The sequence below is a fragment of the Strongylocentrotus purpuratus genome, unplaced genomic scaffold (assembly GCF_000002235.5).
Source record: "Strongylocentrotus purpuratus isolate Spur 01 unplaced genomic scaffold, Spur_5.0 spur5_scaffold_20, whole genome shotgun sequence".
Classification (NCBI taxonomy): domain Eukaryota; kingdom Metazoa; phylum Echinodermata; class Echinoidea; order Camarodonta; family Strongylocentrotidae; genus Strongylocentrotus; species Strongylocentrotus purpuratus.
In genome coordinates this window covers 22,770,362-22,795,108 of record NW_022145606.1, presented here as the reverse complement: position 1 = coordinate 22,795,108, position 24,747 = coordinate 22,770,362, and the positions used below count along the sequence as shown (strand labels likewise).

At 39.2% G+C, this 24,747-nt stretch overlaps 1 protein-coding gene across 1 annotated transcript in view; it reads left to right on the top strand.

The window, feature by feature from the left end:
- Window positions 1–3,803: 3,803 nt before the first annotated feature.
- The window catches only part of LOC100893197, a 47,678-nt gene continuing 26,734 nt past the window's right edge, over window positions 3,804–24,747 (top strand). Inside the window, exons 1-5 of the mRNA XM_030993045.1 lie at window positions 3,804–4,113; window positions 16,047–16,318; window positions 17,243–17,308; window positions 20,427–20,732; window positions 22,343–23,934. Coding sequence (XP_030848905.1) covers window positions 16,051–16,318; window positions 17,243–17,308; window positions 20,427–20,732; window positions 22,343–23,934 — 2,232 coding nt within the window. The 5' untranslated portion in view covers window positions 3,804–4,113; window positions 16,047–16,050. The remainder of the gene's footprint in view (window positions 4,114–16,046; window positions 16,319–17,242; window positions 17,309–20,426; window positions 20,733–22,342; window positions 23,935–24,747) is intronic.

Sequence of the window (24,747 nt, the reverse complement as noted above, 5' to 3'; positions counted from 1 at the left end):
TGTGTACACCGTTTGGGCGGACAGGGGGCGAGGAGGGCTTTAATTCTTTATGCATTATATATTTGATAAACATTTTACTTACAGAAGACCCAGTCTTACTCAGCGCAATTTCCTGAAGTCGTTGCGCCCGCGCCAGTAGACATCAACCCAGCTTCCTCATCTAAACCGCGCGAAGTCTAATTTTCATTTTAGATTGTAAACAAACAACTAAACCCTTGAGAAAGGTCAGAAGCACTCTAAATGCCAAGTGAGAGCATTGGCACGGTCAACTTACGCTACGCGAGCTGAACTGTCCCCAAACTAGTAATTAGAATGGGTTTGGCCCGGGGTTTGGTCGTATAGGGAAGAAGTAGAACTAGTTAATAACGGTTTTAAACTGACTACGGACTGGCTTGGACTGCTTGGAAATGGCAAATTTACTCGATCTGAACTTGACATACAATGATGTAGATGTACAATTGAAGATAATCTGAAAATTTGAGCGAAAACATACCATTATTAATGATACGAATTGGGAAAAACTAATCTGATCGATTCCTCAATTCTCCCAACTAAATTATTACAATTTAATTACATTTCAGGTGAATGTAAAACGTCACAATGCAATGAATTGTCTATATAGGGGTGATTGCCCAGGTCCAAAATACAGCTTCACCACCATACTTTACAGTTGAGTGTGATGGTCTGAAAAGTGTGAGAGTCTATTAAAATAAAACTTTATATAGGCGTATTTAAAGATAAAGATCAGTTCTTGTCATGCGATTGCATTGTGAAAAAAACATTGCGGAATCGATCAGAAAAGGTTGATCATCTAGCATAAAAGTATTGGTGTGTACTGCAAGGTTCTGGAATCATCAAAATGATAAGAAATTTGACCCAATCTTGGTAAAGTTACAAGCACCGTACACAGAAAGATTACATTTCAGGTGAATGTAAAACGTCACAATGCAATGAATTGTCTATATAGGGGTGATTGCCCAGGTCCAAAATACAGCTTCACCACCATACTTTACAGTTGAGTGTGATGGTCTGAAAAGTGTGAGAGTCTATTAAAATAAAACTTTATATAGGCGTATTTAAAGATAAAGATCAGTTCTTGTCATGCGATTGCATTGTGAAAAAAACATTGCGGAATCGATCAGAAAAGGTTGATCATCTAGCATATAAGTATTGGTGTGTACTGCAAGGTTCTGGAATCATCAAAATGATAAGAAATTTGACCCAATTTTGGTAAAGTTACAAGCACCGTACACAGAAAGATGTATAAGGGACTACGCACACGTGCGCGACACGTGCGTTATATCTATCAGGTCCTAATAGATATACTAATTTACTCAATATATCAATTAGTTAGCGGCTTCTCGGCAAAATTTGTATCATCACGTATTAGTCAAAACATATTCTTTCACATGATTGGTAATAAGAGCTTCCATTTCATTTTTAAGAGGGGGGGGGGGGGGGGACATTTCCAAAACTGGTCTTTACCTTTAAACGGAGTATTAATGCCCTTCCTACTTTCGTTATGGTCATGGAATCCACTCAAGGAAACCAGTCTGCTCGCGCAGACTCCGATTTGAAACATAACCACAAATAATAAAGCTCTACCATTCTCTTGCTGCATCATATCAACTAAGTAAAGCCTTTGCAGTATGCCCTCAGCCTTGTCTCACTGTGCAGATATTGTTACGCACAGCGACTGGCAAGGCTTTTTGTCTGCAAACTATCAGGACATCTGCTTGGTACAAGTAGGTCTGCGGCAAAGACAGTATGATATGTTTGCGAGATCACGTTTGGAGACTTATCCCCATATTTCCACACAGTAGGCAAAGTCCAAATGAGAGCTGGGTGTTATTTCCTGTTAATTTGAACTCTCATGATCTTTCTTTCCTCATCCGGGAGTAGAGGTCACCTTAGATGATCTAGGGATCAACAAAGTCTACAAAAATCCCAGGGAACTATTAGCGAGCTATACATTATATTTAAAGAGAGAGAGAGAGGGGGGGGGAGAGAAAGAGTAATGAAATATTGCCTCTGACATAGTCTACGTAGTCAAAACAAATTAATATTGGTCATATTCCTTTAATATTGAGTGTTATGGTAATTCAGTTTATTTTACATCATAAAAAAACACATTATGAATCATAAGTACAGAATAAATAAAAGGCCAGAACTAACAAGCAACTTGCGCTTGTACATGAGGTACCTGCCAAGGTAAATACATTATTCAATTAAATAGCGAACTTATTATGTAAATAAATGTTCATTAAGACGAAGACAGAAAAAGAGCGCCCATCAATTATCAGCAGGTAAATCAACCGTGCATGTATATACATACACCCACAATCACACACAAACACACAAGAGCGGTACAACAAAAAAGAAGAGTTCAGAATGAGAAAGAGAAGAAAGGGAAGCGATGAGAATGAACCAGCCGTTTTGTCATTTGTAAGTATAGCGTAGCAGAGCGCCTATTGATTTCGTAAGAATCTAACTTTGTAGGTGATCTGCCGCTTAGCGTAGCAGAGCACATATTGATTTCGTCAGAATCTTTCTATTTTTCTCCACTTTTCTGTATGGATTTTGTTCGCTTTATATCACATGATAGACATAGTTAATGATAAAGTCAATTACATTTTCACGACAGGTGCCATATGCATGATTATTTTCCCCATTTTGTTTTGATTTTTGTTAGCCGCTTAAAGGGAGGGGGTGGAGGGTAGGGGCACGTAGCGGCTGTGCCCCCGCCAGTTCCAAAAAGTTACTTATATTTTGCGGGGAACTGTTTACAGACAAACATTGTGTCTTTAACTGTGTTAAACAGTTTTTTTCAAATCGTCAGAATAATTACGTATCGATCTGAACTTTCGGCCTGATGCACAAATACCAGAAATATTCACATCATGGGAAGAATATAATGCCTAAGTTCTGGGAAAAGTAATTGTCGATTAAAAATTATATATGCTTATAGCAAGGACAATTGCCAAAACAAAACCTAAACACAAACATAAAAAAACGAAGGCAATGTATCCCTGTCTGACACTTGAAGGTAACAAGAAAAGCAAGCATCATAACTGCAAAACTAGTAATGGATCCAAATCAGTGGTCATAAAAAATACAAAATAATTATGTTACATATTCAAGTTTTACATTTAGGGCTTACTACTATAATGAGGATTCATTGCCCCTTAAAGATACTATGTCCCTTTTGCAGCCAACCTCAACTTCTGTAGAACTTTGCAGGAATTATGAATATGTCATGTATGTGCTATCTGTGAAATTTAAATGTTAGTAGTGTCCTAATATTCATATTAAACAAGGAAATCCGTTTACTTGCTAGACTTCACTGTCAGACACTATTTAGTGACTGACTGGCTTTTTTTCTTCTTTGGTAATAACATACATAAAATGAGCTGTAAAGGGTCCATAGCAATTGTCTACATCAATAACCCATTATTATTATCTTTCAAACGCCGTTGGAATTTAACCTTTTCATTGTTTGGGCCTGCAAATGGGACATAGTACCTTAAGTACCTCTTTTTTATTGTTGCATCCCATCCATCCACAGCCCCTGCAGTGCAACATTGAAACCCGTCACGAATACCTTTCTCTGTAATGTTATTCCATGCGAGCAAGGCATGGTTACATTCATTTTATATCCTGGACTTTCATCGCGTTCAACTAGACTTGCTGACGCTCTGTGTTATTACTTCCTCGTATGCTGCTGCCTGTCTCAGGGAGTGGCTTTTTAGAATTGTCATACTTTCTAAACTCGAGCAAGTTACATCGCATTTGGCAAGCGAGGAGATTTCAAAAGAAGCAAAATCGGACACTTCAGTATTTGGCTGGAACCGTGATTCGAAAGTTTTTGGTTTAATTTTTCTTCATTCTCACAGTTTACACCACTTTGAGACGTTTATAGAACGTCTTACTAGTTGAGCAATGTTTTAGTTCACGGATTATTATTACGGACCACAAACTTATCCAGTTCTTTATAGTTCATATATTATTCACTTATCATTACGTCGAAATAACTCATCGTGCACCTACACCAAAGGCTTTAAATGACGTGATTGACCTGGACGTAATGGCCTACTGATAGATTATACACAAAACGTGAGTAGTTCATACTGTTTCATATTTTGGAGGAAAAATAATCATATGTACTCATAGCATAATAATTATTGAAGTGTAGAAGCAACAGTAGTAGGAATAGCTATATGTTCAAGAGAAAGTTGCGACTACATAGACGTTTTTCTCCTTCTTCTTTTCTGGTGAATTCGTTATCTGAGCACGCTTGCAAACACTCTATCAAAGGTGAAATATAAAACAAAAAACACCAGCATCTAGTCTATTAATATTAGGCTATGTAAATCAAATTCCTAGTTGCTAAGATGGCCGCCGAGTATATACGTGATATTAGGCAGGGCTCCCTGTTAATTTATGTTTCTGTGGAAGTACTTCTAACTTCTCATATTTAATATTTCTTGTCTGCAGCAAAGTATTTGGGGTAACAAAAAATAAAGAAGGAAATGATGGCTCATTGAATAAAATAATTGAAAATTAAGTAGATCTATAGAGTTTATACTAAAATGAAGTAAACATAATTTGTTTTTTTGTTATTAGGATATAATTATGTTGTTGAGTAGTTCCTAGGTTAAAAAGTAGCTTAAACATAATAACAAAACCTCAATTGAGTATTTGTATATGCATACTGTCTATTAAAAGATTAGAGCGCTTTGTTATTGTAATATAATTGGTGTGTGTGTGTGTGTGTGTGTGTGTGTTGTGTGCGGGCTTGTACATGTGGCTTTAGGAGGCGGTTGTGTTTTAATGAATATGAGAGAATCAAAGCATAACAAATCGGAACTAATTTCCGAAAAGTCTTTTCCACGTCGAATCGCTATGTATGTACATTTATCATAATAATAATAATAATAATAATAATAATAATAGCCTAATAGTCCACTCCAAATTTTATTAAACCGAAACGGAAATTCTTTTTGCCCAATCGATCGTGAGCCCGGCAGCCACTCAGCAGCGCCAGATCGACGTTGCTCTATCCCCTTATTGTTGAACGCCAAACAAGGTAGCAACAACTCCCATCTTTTAACGTCTTTTGGTATGACGCGGCCGGGATTCGAACCCACGACCTCCCGGTTGTGAGGCGGACGCTCTACTGACTGAGCCAACACTCCGGTATAGCCAACACTCCGGTACATGTATGTTTGTTGTTATGCCTCCGCCACACGTAGCGAATACCAAAAACATTATATTTTGGCGTTGTCCATCCGTCTGTAATTTATTAGAGCGCTTTAGCAACGCGACGGAAGGCAAAGACGACGGGAGAAACCACTCAACCGAGATCGTGCTGCACTATGCTCCCGTCTTCATTTGTAACTTGTATATAGAGTTCTTTTGCAAACACGACCGAAGGCAAAGACGAGGTGTTCGAGCCCCCTAGCCCAGCCGTTCTTCAGGCCCTGACATGAAGGCCTCTACATAAGCATATTTTTCGCCCGAATTTAAACTTGGGAATTCTAATTTTCCTACAAACGCATAAAAAGGTATGACTTATAAACAAAAATGAGAAAAAATACCGGAAAATCTTATCATTTCAGCAACATTTGTAAATCACTGGTATCGAATAAGAAATACCACCTCCCCCATCAGTACAACAGCGCTCAGGGGCTCATGTCTTCTCACGGTCACCCCTATAACAAAACACACACACGCTTTCCCATCCTCTCACAATATTTACACGATATCGCTATTATAAAAACCTCCATTGATAAATTTAGATGGCATGCGGAATGTTTAGGAAATTTAATTCCTGTTAACTTTTCCCCTTATTTTTTTTTTTTATTTATTTATTTATTATTTTTTTTTTTTTTTATTTTTATTATTTTTTTTTTGGGGGGGGGGGGCAAAATTGCGTTTTGCACCCCCCCCCCCCTTGCCCACCCCACTTCCGGCAACTATGGTATCCAAGCAACCCTGCAACAAACACCTAAGCTGGGAGGGGTGGTGGCCGTTTATTGTATGGTAGGGTTCTGCTCCAAAGTTCTGGCCGTATTGCACTCTTGCGCACAACATACAGCTTATTCAGCTGGCGAGTCGTCGGCAACGCGCTGCACTGTCAAACTACTTATGTAGGAAACTCGGATAAATTAAGTTCACATACCTAGTTTTCTATCATTTTCCGGTTTAAATAAAAACACTCATGACCAAAATCAACTCCACCAAAAAAATAAAAATAAAATAAGAATACAAATAAAGCTTGGCAACCGCGGTTTTTTTCAAGCAATCTACTGCACACTGCACCATTTGACACTGATGGGAATGACCACTCATGACATTTTCATAAGCTACAAGCATGTTTGTTTACTTTAAATAATTTCCATGTTCAATACTATTTAAAATGGTTGTTTGATACATAAAATGAACTTCTTTTGTAAAGTTTTGAAAACTACGCTTTTTTCTTTCAAATGTATTTTAGATCTACATCTAATGTTTTATAGGTTTCTATATTTTACTTAAAAAGTATCAACAACAAAACACAAAAAGGATGGGAACAAATACAGTGCTTACGAGACGAGAAACTATGAATAATTGTATTACTTGGCTATTGTGTGGAAGAATATGAAAAGCAGAAATGTCCTCTGATAAGAATAGCACTTCATATTGTTCACGCACAACGGATTCCTTGTGTTGTGTAGTCAGTTAATACAAAAATATTGATATTGACACTCACTTTAATTACTTTTCGAGACATTACATATTTCAATTTCTTTCGCTTTTTGCGTACAAAATAACTCGTAAACAATGTCAATAAATCTTTCTCTCACTCCTTCCTTCAACCATCAAATCTGTCATTCTATTTGTCTGTATCTGTCTCCCGAACTTTCTCTCTCTCTCTCCCTCCCGCTCACTTAATATTTCAATTTCCCTATTAGTAACCCTCGTTCTCCCTCTCTTTATCATTCACATTCACTCAAACACTATATAACTTAATCACTCCCTCGCTCTCACCCACCAACACATTTTTATTTTTTGTTTTACTCTCCCATTCGCTCATTCATTTTCTTTCTCTCTCTTTCAATTTTCTTTTTTTTTATATTCATACTTACTAATTCAACAAACACACTCTGATTTCGGATGCACCGGAAATGATCTACGGAAATGGCAGTCATGGCAGCGTTTTGCCCATGTGTTCTGCCCAGAAAGAATATTAGGCAATTTTGGCAAACCCATTGCGGAATTAGAATCTGCGGTTCGTGTGCAAAATCGAGAAGATACTCTAGTAACAGTTGGATGACCGCTGAGGCCCTGAAGTCTAGAACGGGTTTTGACCAAATCTACGGGCGTTCTCAATGACGCCCCAAGTGAATCAAGTGCCTCGATACAAACTATTTCATTCACCTGATAATGATAATAGTATTTAAAAAGACAGAATCCAATCTGCATACTTTATTTGTTGCCACACTTAATACATGCAGTTTGCATTCTGAATATTGCGAATCCTAGACAGGTGAATTAAATAATTTGTGTTGAGGAACTTCACAAAGACGTAAGTATTACATTTGATTACATTACGAAAATGGCCTGTTCCCTTCCACGCAATACAGTACAGACGGGACTACACGACTAGCACAACTTGTCTCGACCAAGCCATCAAACGTTTTTTTTTATCAAATTTCAACAATAATTTATCATCAAGTTTTAAAACAATTCATGTTATATCCATATTCATGTTGTTATTGTTCAGAAACAATACTCGGAAGAAACAAAACTCACCGAAAAGTCATTCGTGTCAGGGGCGGATCTAGGGGGGTTAGGAGGTTTAAATCCCCCCTTGGGCTGGCCAAGGTGCTTTCTACCACCCACCCCCCCCCCCAAATGTGGTGCCACGAAATCCGAGATTAGCCTCCCTTTCGAAAATGCTCATTTACGCAAATGTCATCCATTTTGATGGAATTACATTGGCAGTCTAATTTAACTCATATAAATGCACCATTATTCTTATTTGGGCATTTAATTTAAACTCTTTTATGTTTTATTGGGTAGAGTAAAATGACACCATTATCATCAATTATGGGTAAGACTTTCCATTCTATATTTTTTGTTAGGCAATGCTGTTTTACAAAATAACTGGTAAACAATGACAATGAATCTTTCTCTCACTCCTTCTTTCAACCATCAAATCTGTCATTCTATTTTCTCTGTCTGTCTCCCGAACCTTCTCTCTCTCTCTCTCTCTCTTTCACCTAAAATTTCAATTTCCCTCTTAGTAACCCTCGTTCTCTCTCTCTTTATCACCCACATTCATTTAAACACTATATAACTTAATAACCCTCTCGCTCTCACCCACTAACACATTTATATTTTTGGTTTTGCTCTCCCACTCGCTCATTCATTTTCTATCTCTCTCTCTCTCTCTTTCGATTGTTCGATTTTGGTTTGATATTCATACCTACTAATTCAACAAACTCACCCTGGTTTCGGATACAGCAGAAATGATTTACGGAAATGGCAGCGTTTTGCCCATGTGTTCTGCCCAGAAAGAATATTAATGCATTCCTCACATACACATTGCGGAATTAGAATCTGCGGTTCGTGTGCAAAATCGAGAAGATACTATAGTATCTTACAGTATACTATAGTATACTACAGTATACTATAGTATACTACAGATGGATGACCGCTGAGGCCCTGAAATCTAGAATGGGTTTTGGCCAAATCTACGGGCGTTCTCAATGACGCCCCAAGTGAATCAAGTGCTCGATACAAACTATTTCATTCACCTGATAATAATAATAGTATTTAAATAGACATAATCCAATGTGCACACATTAGTTGTTGCCACACTTAATACATGCAGTTTGCATTCTGACTATTGCGAATCCTAGACAGGTGAATGAAATAATTTGTATTGAGGAACTTCACAAAGACGTATGTATTAAATTTGATTACAAAAATGGCCTGTTCCCTTCCACTCAATACAGTACAGACGGGACTACACGACTAGCACAACTTGTCTCGACCAAGCCACAAAACGGCTTTTTATCAAATGTCAACAATAATTTATCATCAAGTTTTAAAACAATTCATGTTATATCCATATTCATGTTGTAATTGTTCAGAAACAATAATCGGGAGAACAAAACTCACCAAAGAGTCATTCGTGTCAGGGGCAGATCTAGGGGGGGGGGGGGGGGGGTTAGGAGGTTTAAATCCCCTCTTGGGCTGGCCAAGGTGCTTTCTAATCCCCCCCCCCGATATATTGGTTGGCACTTTTTCAAATTGAAAACAAATTTTAGTGCTCGCTACCCCCCACTAAGCGAAATATTGGTCGGCGCGATTTTTCAAATGTCAACCCCCCCCCCCCGCCCACTCCATAGAAAAAAAGCTAGATCCGCCCGTTAAAATTCGTCATCCTTCGTTATTAGACGACGAAATTCTCATAACCATCTTTGGTACAAGCTCTCTGATTGTCTGTTTATTCACTTGGGGCGTCGACATTGCGAACGCCCGTAGATTTAGCCAAAACCCGTTCTGGATTTTAGTACCTTAGCGATCACCCTGCTGTTACTATAGTAGCTTCTCGATTTTGCACACGAACCGCAGATTCTCTGTCCGCAATGAGCTTGCGAAATATCCCTAATGTTTGTCGAATTGGCAACAACTAATGTATGAAGTTTGGATTCTGGTTATTGAAATACTATTATCCTTATCAGGTGGAAGAAATATTTTGTAGCGAGGCACTTCACAAAGACGTATGCATTAAATTTGGTTACATTACGAAAATTGCCTAATGGCATTGCAAATGCAATACCTCCGTAGAGATACGAACGCATTCACCGAAAAGCGAAACCACGTATTGTATCGAGGGCGGACTGTGTGCGACGGCCGTAAACCTGAGTGCTCTGCGTCCGCGAAGGTCTGGACAGTGGCGGATCCAGGGGGGCCGGCCCCCCCCCCCCTTGAGAAAAAAAAATCATGTAAAATCACGTGATTTTTACCTTTTTGGGGGTTGGGCCCCCCCCCCTGAGCGAATTTTTGGCCGGCACGTTTTTCAAATTTTCGGGAGCAAGAAAAAAAAATTGTGCTCTGTACCCCCCCCCCCCCCCCCCCTACTGAGCGACTTTTCGGCCGGCGCGATTTTCAAATTTTCGGGAGCAAAAACAAAAAAAGTTGGGCCCCCTCCCCTAAGAAATCCTGGATCCGCGCCTGGGTCTGGATGTTGCTGAGCGAAAACTCGCTACTAATGCATTCCTGACATACACATTGACACGAACACACGCCCGCGCCCTTCTTTTTTGTATGTGCGTGTGCGTGTGCGTGTGTGTGTGTGTGTGTGTGTGTGTGAGTGGGGGCCCTTGTGCTTACCTGCGCGTAGATAAGACTCTGACACTTGCAACCGCACTCGTGTCTAATGCAGCAACGGCATCCCATAAAAAAAGATGTGTCGATAGGGCCTAAGGTATGCCGTATCATTTACATGTGTATGACAAAAAGAAGCAACTCTGATAAATGAGTCCATTATAAATAAAGATTTGCTTTTAAAAATCTTAATTCATTGAAATGCTAATTATAAAAACGTACATAGAGATTAATATGTTTTGGGGCTGCTACTTAGAATGTGTGACGCCTCTGCTTGATGCAAATTATTTGACATAATTTTGTCAGAATATTTTCGAATGTTATCTATTCTATCTATTTATCTCTTTAGCAAGACAGCAACTCAAATAGAATGCTAGTTTTCCTTTAGTATTTATGTTTTTTTCCTGAAGGTCTATACTTTGACTGTGGCAAGCAGCTGCAATAGAACATTGAATATTTTACAATCCTACACTTTAACCTATCATAAATACTATACTATACTATAAACTATATAATAACACGTCTCCGAGACTCATGTATACACAGAGTACATATGACCAAGAAACAAAATATTCAGCCTTCATATTCAAAATATTATTCATGACACCCGTCTTTTCTATCTAACCCACCCCATTCACCGAATTTCGTTTCATCAATTTGATTCGTTTCGAATTGAAAGGTTACTAAAAAGCAACAATGATAATGAATTAAAACACGGAATATGTTTTCATATTTGCTCTTTCATTCAGTATTATACATTTTCCATTAAAACAATGTGCATAAAATGTTAATATAATCAAACAACAGATTTCATAATAGCTATACGAAAATAGAACTGGGTCTACATGATTGATAATATCACCAATAAAAAAAAATGTTCCTGATTACCCAGGAAAAAAGAGAGAAAAGGAAAAGCTATACAAGAAAGAAAAACTTAATCGCTTTTAAGAATCCTCTTTACATCAGGTGAAATATTAGCAATACGAAGCTTACAGTCCCTCCTCGTCTGTGATCGACATCCTTCCTCGTGACAGATATCTTTTCAGATAAGACGAACAACCTAAGAATTCACTTTAGTTTCAATTCTGATGCTTTGTACATCCTTGCTCATTTCCGGGATAAACAGGCGTAGGAAGTGAGGGCAAGAGGGCAATTCGTCCGACAGGTTTCCGACCAGGAAATAGCCTGGTAGTATGCAGGTCACGAATCACCAGGGGCATACGCAGGATTTTTTCAAGGGGGTCGGTTTTAAAATCGGGCCCAAAATATTTTGCTCCCGAAAATTTGAAAATCGCGCCGGCCGAAAAGTCGTTCAGTGGGGAAGGGGGTAAGCGGACACTTATTTTTTGGAGGGGGGTCTCGAAATTTGAAAAATTGACATTTTTCTTTGTTGGGGGGGGGGGGGGGTAAGGTCACCTTTTTTAGGTTAGCCAAGGGCATAATAATTTAAAAAAAAAAAGAAAAAAAAGGGGGGTTTAACCCCCGAAACCCCTCCCCCTGCGTACGCCCCTGCGAATCACTGTAAGCTAATAAACGCATGAAGTGTAGGCATGATATTGGTTAACAGGGTAACTCTTTCTTCCTCGGTTAAAGAGAAGTTGAGTTTTGGGAAGAGGTGATCAATAATTTGTGAGCGTTTTTATGTTATTATACAAGTGTGGAAGAACATCAGAGAAAAAATGTTCCCTGAAAAGCATGGCTCTTCAAATGTCTTAATATTCTAAGTATGGCATGTAAGATCATTAACATCAGGACGGATTTGTATGCCAAATGTAGTCCCATATACATCTTTCTGTGTACAGTGCTTGTAATTTTACCAAGACTGGGCAAAACTTCTTATCATTTTGATGATTCCAGAACCTTGCAGTACACACCAATACTTATATGCTAGATGATAAACCCTTTCTGCTCGATTCCACAATGAAAACGCATGACCAGAACTCAACTTTATCTTCTAGTCATTAGGGGGGTGATTCCCCTCCCTCCCCTCTTCCCATGGTAATGCAAACCAGGACCTTCCTCACTGAAGGCAATTTGGATACTCCGCTGGAGACGTGTTCAGGAATATTTTTTTATCCATAATAACAATATTCCATCATAACAAACACAAACACACATACACACAAACGGTAACGTGTATTCAAAGTGCTTCAAGGAGAGTCGGATCTTTAAAAGCTGAACATGCTATGTTTGCGCCTAATACAGCTAGAAAAAATATATTTGTGTACAAATGATTGACGAAAATAGTCCAGGAGCGCCAACATTTTTATATTATCAGTCCATTGCCTCTTTTGACATGTTAACGTTACAACTATTTATGTATACACTATACAGGATACAGATACTATCTTTCCATATTGGTTATTTAATCTGCTTTTATTTGTCAAAGCCTATTGATGAAGGTAATCCGAAATTGAAATTAAGCGCTTGTAGAACAGGATAGTCTCTCAACTTTCCTCCAGGAAAATCAAAATGATAATTAATAATAATTATAATAATCTTTTAAAGTCCACTCCAAATTTGATTAAGTTCAACCAAAAATGGAAATTCTTTTTGCCAAATTGATCGTGAGCCCGGCAGCCACTGAGCAGCGCCACATCGACGTTGCTCTATCCTTTATTGTCGAACGCCAAACAAGGTAGCAGCAACCCCTGTTTTTTAACGTCCATGACGCGGCCGGGGTTCGCTCTACTGACTGAGCCAACACACCGGTATTACGCCTCTGATAGTACATGTATTTCAAAATACAATAACAACAACTAACATTAGGTGATTAATATTTGCATATGATGGACGATTACCCCCTGGACAATGCCGCCCCGGATGATTACCTTCATGAAATCTACCCACTAAGGACAATAACCCCCTGGAACATTACCTTTAAGAAAAAAAAAATCCCCCCTCCCCAAGGACAACCAACCCCCGAGAACAATTACCTCTGGAAAATTACCCCGGGAAAACTACCCCCTAGGACAATTATCTCCCGTGGACAAGTATCCCCACCCCCCGGAGGACAATTATCCCATTTATATGACAAATACACCGTCCCAAGGAAAAACAAGGACAACCCCACCCGAAGACAAATACAACCCCCAAATCCCCCCTCCAAGTTGTTTGAAAATATGTATAATCGAAATAGTTATCTTGACTAAATCTACATTCTATACCATTCAGAACCAAACGGTAGACCTACTTTAAGTATGCAGTTATACTCATCACATTGGCACGTGCCATGTAAAAGCAGAACTACCCCAAATCCACACTTCATTTTGAATTTTGAAAGAAACTGTCAGCTATGTAATAAGGCCCGGTCGCGCGCGGCCCGGTCACACACGGCCCGCGCATTGAAAATTTGCAATATTTGCCAGTGCGTTGTCGTGCGTTAGGTGTGCGTCATCATTCGTTACTCGTTCGTCGAGGACGCTGGACCAAGGCTATGCATTCGTCGTCATTCGCTGTGTGCGCCGGGAGTTTTTGAGCATGCTCAAAAATGTGAGCGGAGCTCGACGCATGAATGTAAACGCCAAAAGGACGTCAGACCGTATGCGCGGAGCGTGCTAGACGCCAGTGCAACTGAGTTTTTTATACTATGAATATGACGGACAAAGAAAGCGGACAAAATATACGGTTCCTCAGGTAAATAAAGGAACATCCCTTCACTGCTATTATGTAAAAAGGCGAATTTGTATGTGACACCTGTTCTACACATTTTACATAATAGCAGTGAAGGGATGTTCCTTTGTCTACCTGAGGAACTGTATATTTTGTCCGCTTTCTTTGTCAGTCATATTCATAGTGTCAAGATGTCACCCAAGAGAATTAACCCAACGTCCCCGAACCACAATGAGCTACGTACACGCCAGGTATACTCAAGGGTGCATGCAAAAAGAACGTTGGGCGCGTTAGAGACACGTTCAGCACGCATTCAGCACGCTCATATTCGCTGCTTGTTCGCTGGACATGCGTTTGAAACGCACTAGGTATACGTCTTCATGAAGAAGGCACAAAACGGTAAATCTGACAACTAAAAATGAAAACAACTGCAACAACAGAGTGATAATGGTGATTACTATCACCCGCTATGCGTAGCAGGACAATTACCCCCTGGGCAATCACCCCCGGAAACTTACCCCCCCCCCCGAAAAGAACCCCAAGGACGATATTCCCCCAGAAAATTACCCCCCCCCCGGAAAATTACCCCCGAGGACAACTACCCCCCCCCCCCGAGGATTTGTAACACTGTGACGTATAATGCGAGCTTTTCTCCAAATTGCTAATGGCAGAAAGTTTTATAAACTCTCATTTTCCTTGTTATTTATGATGTTCATTTCAGTCTTTTCAAATAATTCAATTCGATGTGTGTGGGGGGGGGGGGGGAGGGGTTGCCCAATTCCCCCGTAGTTTTGCTATCGAGTAAAGAACAGAAATTACATTTCTTAGAAATTTAACAATACATTGCGCGAAGATGAGTTCGCGTTACAGCCTCTCCCGCCAACAATGGCACAACAAAGAAATTAGGATGTAAAATTTCATTTATGCATCCTCTGTAATTTTTGCGATCAGTTAATCGTGTATTTGTCTTTGTATGAATAATGGGCCCTCATCCTTGATCCAGAATTAAAGTTTTTTTACGGTATCTATGTATTTCTGTTGTCATGCTAAAGTATAATATGTTTTCTTGTACGTTGCCATGTCAAAAGAAAATAAATATCCGCTCTCTGGTAAATCATCTCATTTGATTTGGTAACTCAAGCACAGCATTTTTCAAGCGGGGTGCCGCAAGAGAATGTTACATTTGGAAAACGTTGATTTTGTGAAAAACAAATATCAGAAATGGTTAGTGTATGTAATTACATGAGAAAAAAAAAAGAAGTCTCTGCCTTCCTCGCTCGCTAAAAATATTGAAGGTACCTCACTCATTACGTTTAAGAACATGATTAACGAGGGCAACGAGAGGCCCGAATATTCTAATATATTCGTGTATCAAGGTCATGACCGAATACATCACTTTTTATTCATGTACATTCGGCGGCCTCGGGGGTAATTGTCCACGGGGGGTAGTTATCCTCGGGATCGTAATTGTCCTCGGGGGGGGGGGCGGTTGTCCTCGAGGTAGTAGTCCTCGGGGGTAATTGTCTTCGGTGGGTAATTGTCCTCGGGGGGTAATTGTCCTCTGGGGTAGTTGTCCTCGGGGGGTAAATGTCCTGGGGGGGGGGTAGTCGTCCTCGGGGTAATTGTCCTCGGGGGAAATTCTCCGGTGGTAATTCTCCGGGGGGTAATCTTCCGGGGGGGGGGGGTAATTTTCCGGGAGGGTGATTGCCTAGGGGGTAATTGTCCTAGAACCCCCGCTATGTAATCATAAATGTTTGATAAACGCAATAAACTGGTGAGGTCGCCAAAGGCTCCTCACATGATATAAACATTATATGTTACTTTTAATCTTCATTTTAATTTCTGGTCATGGTTATATTTTCTTTGTAAGTATTTGTTTCAATGTGATAAGGTTCGCTGCGGTTTAAAGGTACCGATGCTTGGATCTAGTGACATAAATCTTTGCTTTAGAAAGAAAACATAATGTATTGCTTATATTTCGTGATAATGGAGACGTTGCAGGAAATGGAGTTGATATCACAGATGTATTCTTTCTATATCATGATTTTCCACAGCATTATGGAGCCTTTGCAGGAAATCGAGCTGATATCACTAGCTGAAGACATAGGTCCGGGCAAATACTCAAAACTGTGCAACAGTCTTGGGTATTCCTATGCAGTAAGCCAATCACACATCGTCAAACATCTCAACAACGTCAATGAAGCTCTGGTAGAACTCCTCATCAAATGGAATTACAACCAAAGAGACGGCACCGAAACTCGATCCATATTAGCAAGCAAGCTCCGTGAATTACGACTTGTTGAATTAGGTGAAAGACTATCAGAAGGTAAAATTTTGTTTGAATTACACTGGGTTCAAAGTTATATAGGTCCTTGCTTTGAATCAAGCTGTTTATTATCTTGCTCATAGTTTTTCAAAGTGAACGTCTTTCCTATGTGATTTTCAATGATAAACCGTTATAGGAAATGTGCGTAAGACGCTGCATCCCATATACAACAAATCGGGCCCAAATTTCGACCGGGAAAACTCCCTAAAACTCGCAAAAGTCGGGGAAATAATTGGTTTGACATGCCACGTTACTCCGGAACATTAATTTATAAATACATTAATGATCATTTCAAAATGCTGTCATTCTAACCATTACTATACCACGCCTGACTGATATTACTACTACTCTAATACTACTACTACTTCTTCTATTCTACTTCATCTACTACTACTACTACTACTACTACTACCTCCACTACTACTACTACTACTACCAGGGGCGTACGCAGGGGGGGGGGGGTGGGGTTTTGGGGGTTCAAACCCCCCCCTTTGGTATTTTTATGTGTGTAAACCCCCCTAAAAAACTAAACCCCCCCCCTTTGTTTGTTTTTTTTAATAAAAAAAAATATATATATATATACCCACGGCTAACGTAAGGTGACCTTACCCCCCACCCCCCCCCCCAAACGAAGAAAAATGTCAAATTTCCAAATTTCGAGACCAAAAAAAAAAAAAAAGTGTCCGCTTACCCCCCCCCCCCCCCCCCCCCGGGTTTAAATAATTTAAATTTTGAGAAACGATTACTGACATCACTTAAAACTATCGTTTCTTTTGAAGTGATTGTCATCATCCTTCACAATCGTTTGAGTTGCTTCTTTCCTTCATTTTTAATATTGGACCCCTATGGAAACCAGTTCTTATTGCAAGAGTGTTCCAGCCTATGGTACAATAAATAAAATAATACATTGTACATCCCATACAGGTAAATATATACCCAACCAGCAGGACTCACATGACCACGAGAAGACTCCAGTGCAGACTAGCCCAGGTAAGATTGTGATATATTGCCATATTTATTCTAATTTATTATTTGCGTTTTTTGTGCTCCTTATTACTTTCTTCTGGATAAGCATAACGAGTAAAAGATTAACCTTGATTTACACTTTGGGTGCCTTCTCTGCCTGTCTGCACTGTTGCACACTTATAAACACCATGCAACAAATAGGGTAATCCAAATGTGGAAAATATGAAATGAGACATTATTTGATGTAACCCTATATTTTAATCAATACATTGTAAAAAGGATCATCTTTATGATTGTCTTAGTACGCTTTGCATTTGTCTATTATGATTCATTTGTGATTGAATCTTATTAGATAGATATCAATGGGGTTTGAACAACACCTCATGACAGAAGGAATATTAGCTTTAAAAGTAAAGACCGGTAGTGGGAAAATTGTGGTTCAAGGGTTGTGGGTGCAAACTACCCATTCGATAATGTTGAAGTGCATTCGGGATATCTATCCAGGTCGGATCGATATGATAAATTACCAAATATATTAATTAGTAGGCAGTTTCCCGGCAAATTTGTATCATCACGTATTAGTCAAAACATATTCTTTCACATGATTGGTAATACGAGCTTTCACTTTATTTTTTGAGAGGGGGCGTTCCAAAATTGGTCTATACCTTTAAGGTTATATCACTCATATCAATTTCGAGTGAGCGTAGCGAGGCATATAGCTTCAGGGAAAGTCGAGAAAAAATGTCCTCAGTTGCTTTGAATTAGAAGAACATGTGCCGGGGTTATTGGAAATAATTTGTTTAGGTAGAGGATCGTGGCAAAACAACATGGCTGGGAACTAATTGTGATTTTGTCTACCCTAGGATTCTCTCACGCTGACCTTAGCTATTAAAGGTAATACAAAGTTTCGGTATGGGGTCATGAATTTGGTTCAAATGAACATATTGGAAGCTTATGCGATCATACAATAATCAGTGACCGTTGTCGCGGTTGAAATCGTGTCTAAAGTAATGAAATAGTAAAATAATAAATTATTTTTGTTGTATAGCTCCCTCTCGAGTTCAAGATATTAATTAAGCTATAAAACAATGTTTCTTGACTATAATCGACAGATTAGCTATTCTCGTTTGGAAATTATATATCAAACACATTTTCTGAGATTTTCATGGTCGCAGCTACCATTGAAAATTATTATTATTATTTGAAATTCATCAAAATTTACCGGGAGCACCGGTAAATATTTATTTCCAATTTTTTCTGTTTTAGGGGCTGAATTTTTTGGTGCTTATAATACATCCACAGGGGCATCAAAATATATCAAAATTGTAAAGAATCACTATCCATCAAATTTTTAAAATTTCCCAAAACTTTGTGTTACCTTTAAGCCTACGATGAGTTGATGAAAGAAGAGTTTGAATGATTATTTTAACCTCAACCCTAATATTGAGACGGATTGATAGTCGGTATAGAAAATGTCCTGACTCCATTTTGTTTTAAATGATATTGAGCTCTTTGCTTTTTGTATAATTATATAATTAAAACGGGAAATGTTTTTTTTTGCTTTGAACATGTTTAATTTTGTAATTTAAGTTTGTAGTTGGGATATCGATACAAACCTGAGAACATTTTCGACTTTAAATTATTATTTATTAATAATTAGGCCTTGATGCAGGCTGCGCCTAGTGCATAATGCGCACCCTCCAACTGCTCGCACCAATAAGGGTGCACATTTAGATACTGCACACTCAAATGAGCAGATCAACACCCTCTGCCAAAATACACGTAGGTGGGTGCAAATCTGCTTCCCAATTGCACCCCTATTTTGCACAATGACTTATATCAATAGAAGGGTTACTATAATTCATGAAAATAAGCACGATCATATTGTAAAATAAGGCGCGCTTTTCATTCCTATGATATTGCGGGCATTGTGGCCCCTGCCCCGGCTAACAAGTAGGTACCTGTTTACATAGCTGCTCCGATTTCTTGAAGCTGGGCGGAGCTCTTTAAATGAATGCAAACGGGCCAATATTTAAGCGTCAATTTAAATATATACATGAAAGGCACCTATCAGGGGGAAATATTTGAATGGAAAAGAATGGAAATGGAGCTATTATCAAAAGCAGCAAGGAGAACCTATCATACTTAAAAAGGAAGAATTATTAGATTTGGAAAGGGGCATCCACCCAAAGTGAAAGGGGACTCTATTAAAATGAAGAAAAGGGGCACTTGTCAGAAGCTGAAAGGGCACGTACATGTATAAGAAGATGTGGGGATTTTTTAAAAGTAAATAGTGCACTTATTGGAAACGGAAAGCGTCAATTATCACTCTAGAATAGGAGCACTCATCAGGGTACAAATGGCCACTTATAAGAAGAATAAGGGGCACTTACTAGTAATGAAACCAATTAGTAAGGGGCACCAATCACATGTCGGAAGCGACAATTAGTACAAATGAAATGGGTCACTTGACAAAGTAAAAGGGGGCACTCATCACAAATAAAAGGGGTCTTTCGTAGCAAGGATAATTTTCAGGTACTTGAAAAGGTGGGGGCAGTACACCCCCTCCCGGAGCACTACCTCTGGCAATGCATCGCAAAAATGAAACCGGCATTGCCAGGCAAAAACTAGGTTCATAGGCCATTGCCTCGACCGTATTCTTGAAATGTCTTGTTTTCTCCGGTTTTCTTCTTTTCTTTGTTATTATACTTCTTTGTAAATAGGTTTTCAAATTACCTATACTTCGATCGTCAAGATCCTACTTCTCTGCTTAAGCACAACAAAGATACTCTAACATTCTATCCTACCCCAGCATACAATCTGAGAACAATAATTGGTACTTTACAATGATGAATGCAGACCTGCTGAAATACTGAATTGATTTACTGTCACACTATAAAGAGGCTATGGCCCGGATTCACAAAGGAGGTTTGTCGACAAACCTAGGTTTATATGCGTCATATGAGACGTTTCGATGCGTTTCAGCCTAAGGTTCAGACAAAACTTGGTCTGAAACGCTTTAAAACGCGTCACACGACGCAATAAACGTAGGTTTGTCTACAAACCCCCTTTGTGAATCCGGGCCTATATGTTCATAATCAGTTTATTAATCTTATTTTTCTTTTGTGTATGTTCCCCATAGGTATGGCGGCTCATGAAGGTATTGCCAATGACCTTATCTGCAAGCTGGCTGAGGACATCGAGACGGGTGAGCAGATGGAGGCCTTAGGACGAACACTGGGATTCAAGTTCGCAGAAATCAATAGATACACAGAGACCAATAGGATAGAAGGAAGGGTGACTTGTAAGGGAACACGTGATATGCTGTTTGACTGGAGACAGAATGTGAAGCCTTGCAACCAGCATCCCAGGCTGAAACAAGCTCTCATTGACGCTAAGCTGGTAATGCTTGCGGATACATATCTCAGGGGGACACCAAGTAATCCAGGTGGGTATACTAATGGTAGAGTGTGTGTAATTGGGGTTTTACAGACGTGTATCAATCAAATATGATTATTTACGTCTACCATCCTAACGTCCTAATCATTTGTTTATTTGTTTATTTGTTTGTTTGTTTATTTATTTAAATACAGTGATTAAAAAAAACATGCTTTCAGCTTAGCATAGCTGTTTTTCAGCATGTCCGTACATGGTACATTAAAAATACATATGAATAAACAGACTAAACACATATTTAAACAATAACAAATACATAATATTAAAATAAGTAAATGTAAATAAGAAAACAATACATATTTAAAAAAAACAGGAATATAATGCCAGTTTAACTGGCATTATATCTCTTTTTTTTTTAACCGGTCAAGATTTTCCCAACATAGTAGTCGGGCAGTTGGAGGGTAATATCTTTGCCCAAAGTTTGGTCAAAATACGAAACAATCCTGCATGTTTGAAGTAGGCTATTTACGTTTACCAATACCACTGGGCAAAATATTGCCCAATATAGGGTTGGGTTGACTATTGGCACAACGTTGGGCAAAGTGTTGGAAAAATATTGTCTAACCTTTTCAAAGTGTTTATTTAAGGAAAATGAACGATCATTTAAAGTACTCGTAGACTGGGTAACACGTGTTGGTGTTTTAACTTGTTGATGAAAATTATACCCACGAGCAATTTGTAACAATCGTTTAGTATGACAACTGGGGTTATTCTGTAACAAGTCACAGTTTAAGTCACCAATCAACAGATAGTCCAAGGATGTGGCTTCCACATTTTTAAAGACAATTTCAAGCAAATCAAAAAACAAGAATACTTGAATCGGGGGGCATATACCATATGCATGGAATAAGTATTTTAATAAAGGGTTTTGATGAGATATATTAACTTGAATACATAGCGATTCAAGATAATTTGATTGTAGCATGACAAGAGTGCACTTTACATGACAAAGGTAGGAGAACACGGTCATAATACAAAAAGTAAACAATGCAAATCGAAAGTGAGAGATCGGGGGTACAGAAAATAATACAGGATGGGTTTGCATGTGGGGTTGAAAAGAAGAGAGGAAGAAGAAATACGCACTAGATAGAAGATGTGCATGAGAGGGCACAACATAATATATCAAACTAGATTTTTAAGTCAGCGAGTAGAGAATGACACTGTTCCAACGCCAAAGAAAAAAACATAACAAAATAGTTTAAAAACTTTCTAGGCCTTAAATTTATTTGAAAGAGGCAAACCACCATAATTCATGTAATTCAAAGAAAATTATAAAAAAGGATTACCCCCCCCCCCCAAAACCTTGGAAAGAGGTAAGTAGATCATCAGAGTCACTATGAACATGACTGACAAAGAAAGCGGACAAAATATACAGTTCCTCAGGTAGACAAAGGAACATCCCTTCACTGCTATTGTGTAAAAATGTGTAGAACAGGTGTCACATGCATATTCACCTGTTCTACACATTTTTACATAATAGCAGTGAAGGGATGTTCCTTTGTCTACCTGAGGAACTGTATATTTTGTCCGCTTTCTTTGTCAGTCATGTTCATAGTGAGTATAATAAGACATTTAGTTTTGTATATGCTTGTATCATTCCAGGTATCTACAGCAAGACGATCTCGGCATCACTGACTGTTCAGCGATGTCGCGAAAAGTTAGAGAATAAGTACCGAGATCAATTGTGCAGAATTCAAATGAAACCGTGGGATCAAAGTGATTATGCTGAGTTCGAAGACATGCACACGGTTGTCACAATGGTGAAGAAGGACGCTAGCGGACAAGACACGAAAAAGAAGGAAATACTCCAGGGTTCTGTTGCTGAAATATTTTCAACGAAAGTAAACGGAAGACTTCCAGCTCGAATCCTCATTTCGGCACCAGCTGGACGAGGGAAGACCACGGCTGTTGCTAAGATGGCTTACGACTGGGTTCACAAAGAAAAGGGGTCAGCATTAGAACACCTGCCACTTCTGTTTGTTGTAAAGTTTCGAAACACAGGTCATCTCACATCGATCGGAGAAGCCATCAAATCCCAGCTTTTGAGTGATGTTGAGGATCTCACACCAGAGGGTCTGGAGAGTTTCATTAGAGAGAATCAGGGTATCTGCCACATCATACTAGACGGACTAGATGAATATGCGGGTATTTCTTCTTCCCAGCGAATCTCAGAGAGTAACATTTTCCGTGTGATCCGTTTGGAAGAATTTCCAGAGTGTCGAGTCCTTGTAACAACACGCCCTCATCTAGAGTACTTCTTTGATCAAGCGGAACTTCCAAGGGTATACACAAAGATGTGGATAGAAGGATTCTCACAAGAGAGCTCACGAGAGTACATCGACAGATTCTTTGCTTCAAACTCGAATCCTAATAATAGCGGACATGATTTGAAGATTTACCTTGACGGCCAACCACTGATTAATGAACTTGTTAAAACACCGTTATTTTGTCTAATGGTGTGTCACTTATGGAGTGAGTGCCTACTGGACAGTGATACTACTACTCAAACAGAATTACTGGACAGCGTGAATGTTTTCTTAGCGCACCATGCAAACACCCGATCAAAGTCAAGAGTAAAAATCACACCCGATGAGTTAAGGGAGATAATATCTCATTTAGGCAAAGTTGCCCTTACTGGTCTGCTCGACGATGCTAAGAAACTAGTCTTCACGCATCATGATTTTCGTAGAGCTCCCGCAATCCTTGATAGGGCATGTGAGCTTGGGATAGTATCCAAGACAACTGTTTCGGTCACAGGCCTTCCTCAGCCCAACGAGACAACTTTCAATACCATTGAGTTTTATCACAAACTCGCTCAGGAACACTCAGCTGGGAAATACCTCGCTGCTAAAACAAAGAAATATATGTTACGACTGAAGATTTCAAAGTTGGACAGACTTCTACAGAAAATCAAAGCAAACATCGGTGACTATGAGAATCTCATCCGATTCGCTGCCGGCACGGATAATAGACTTTGTATACGAATAATGGAGGCGCTCCTTTCCAACAGCTTTTTGGATGAGAGTGAGCGATATCGAATTCTCCTTGACTGCTCATCAGAGACCAGCGGTACTGAAGGAAATGTGTCATCATTGGTTCAAAGATGCGTGAATGCGCGGAGTATTGTTCTAAAGTCACCCACCGTGTACACTGTCGTTGGGATGCAAAATCTTCCGAAGCAACTGAAGCGTGAGGTATGCGCATTTTCATTTGATAAGCATTTTAACACTGATCATTTCAGAAATCTTGTTTTAATTTTCATTTCTTTGCCATATTCATAAGTCGAAGAAGCATCTATTTAAAAATCATTCATCATTTATAATCAAAGGCATGGACAAAAATAAATGTATTAATAAATTACTCATAAAATGTAAATAAATATGAGAAAAAGAGTTACTTAAAGCCCCCATCACACCAAACTAGTTCTCACTTCGTTCTGGAACCGTCCTAGAAAATAGTTTAACGGGTTGTGGTCGGGGTAGAATGTGTAAAAATGACTAAAATATGATACTAGTTTGTTCATAAACAGTCCATCTCGTCTGTACCCCGTCCACAGTCAGTTCATATCAAGTTCAGATCTGGTAAATTTGCCATTCCAGGCAGTCCAAGCCAACCCGTAGTCAATTGAAACCCGTTATCAACTAGTTATACCTCGTTTCAAAACAAACGAACCCATTCTAACTAGTTTAGAGACAGTTCGGCTCGTTCTCATCTCGTTCTCAGTGCGTTCTAACGCGCTTCTAGGGTGTGCAATCACGTCCTCGCTCAAGGGTCATAAAACCCGAGCGCGTTCTTTCCATTCCTTATTCCCGTTCAACTTCAACGATTCAAGGTGTGCTGCGCAAGACATTCAAGTGAAGCCCCATCACACCAAACTAGTTTTTACTACGTTCGGTAAAATGTTGTCAAACGTGCTCAAACCATGCGCGGACGGAATGAACAAAGTAGAAACTGTTTAAGATCTGTTTAAGCACTTTATGGACGGCCTCGGACTGGCTTGGACGGGA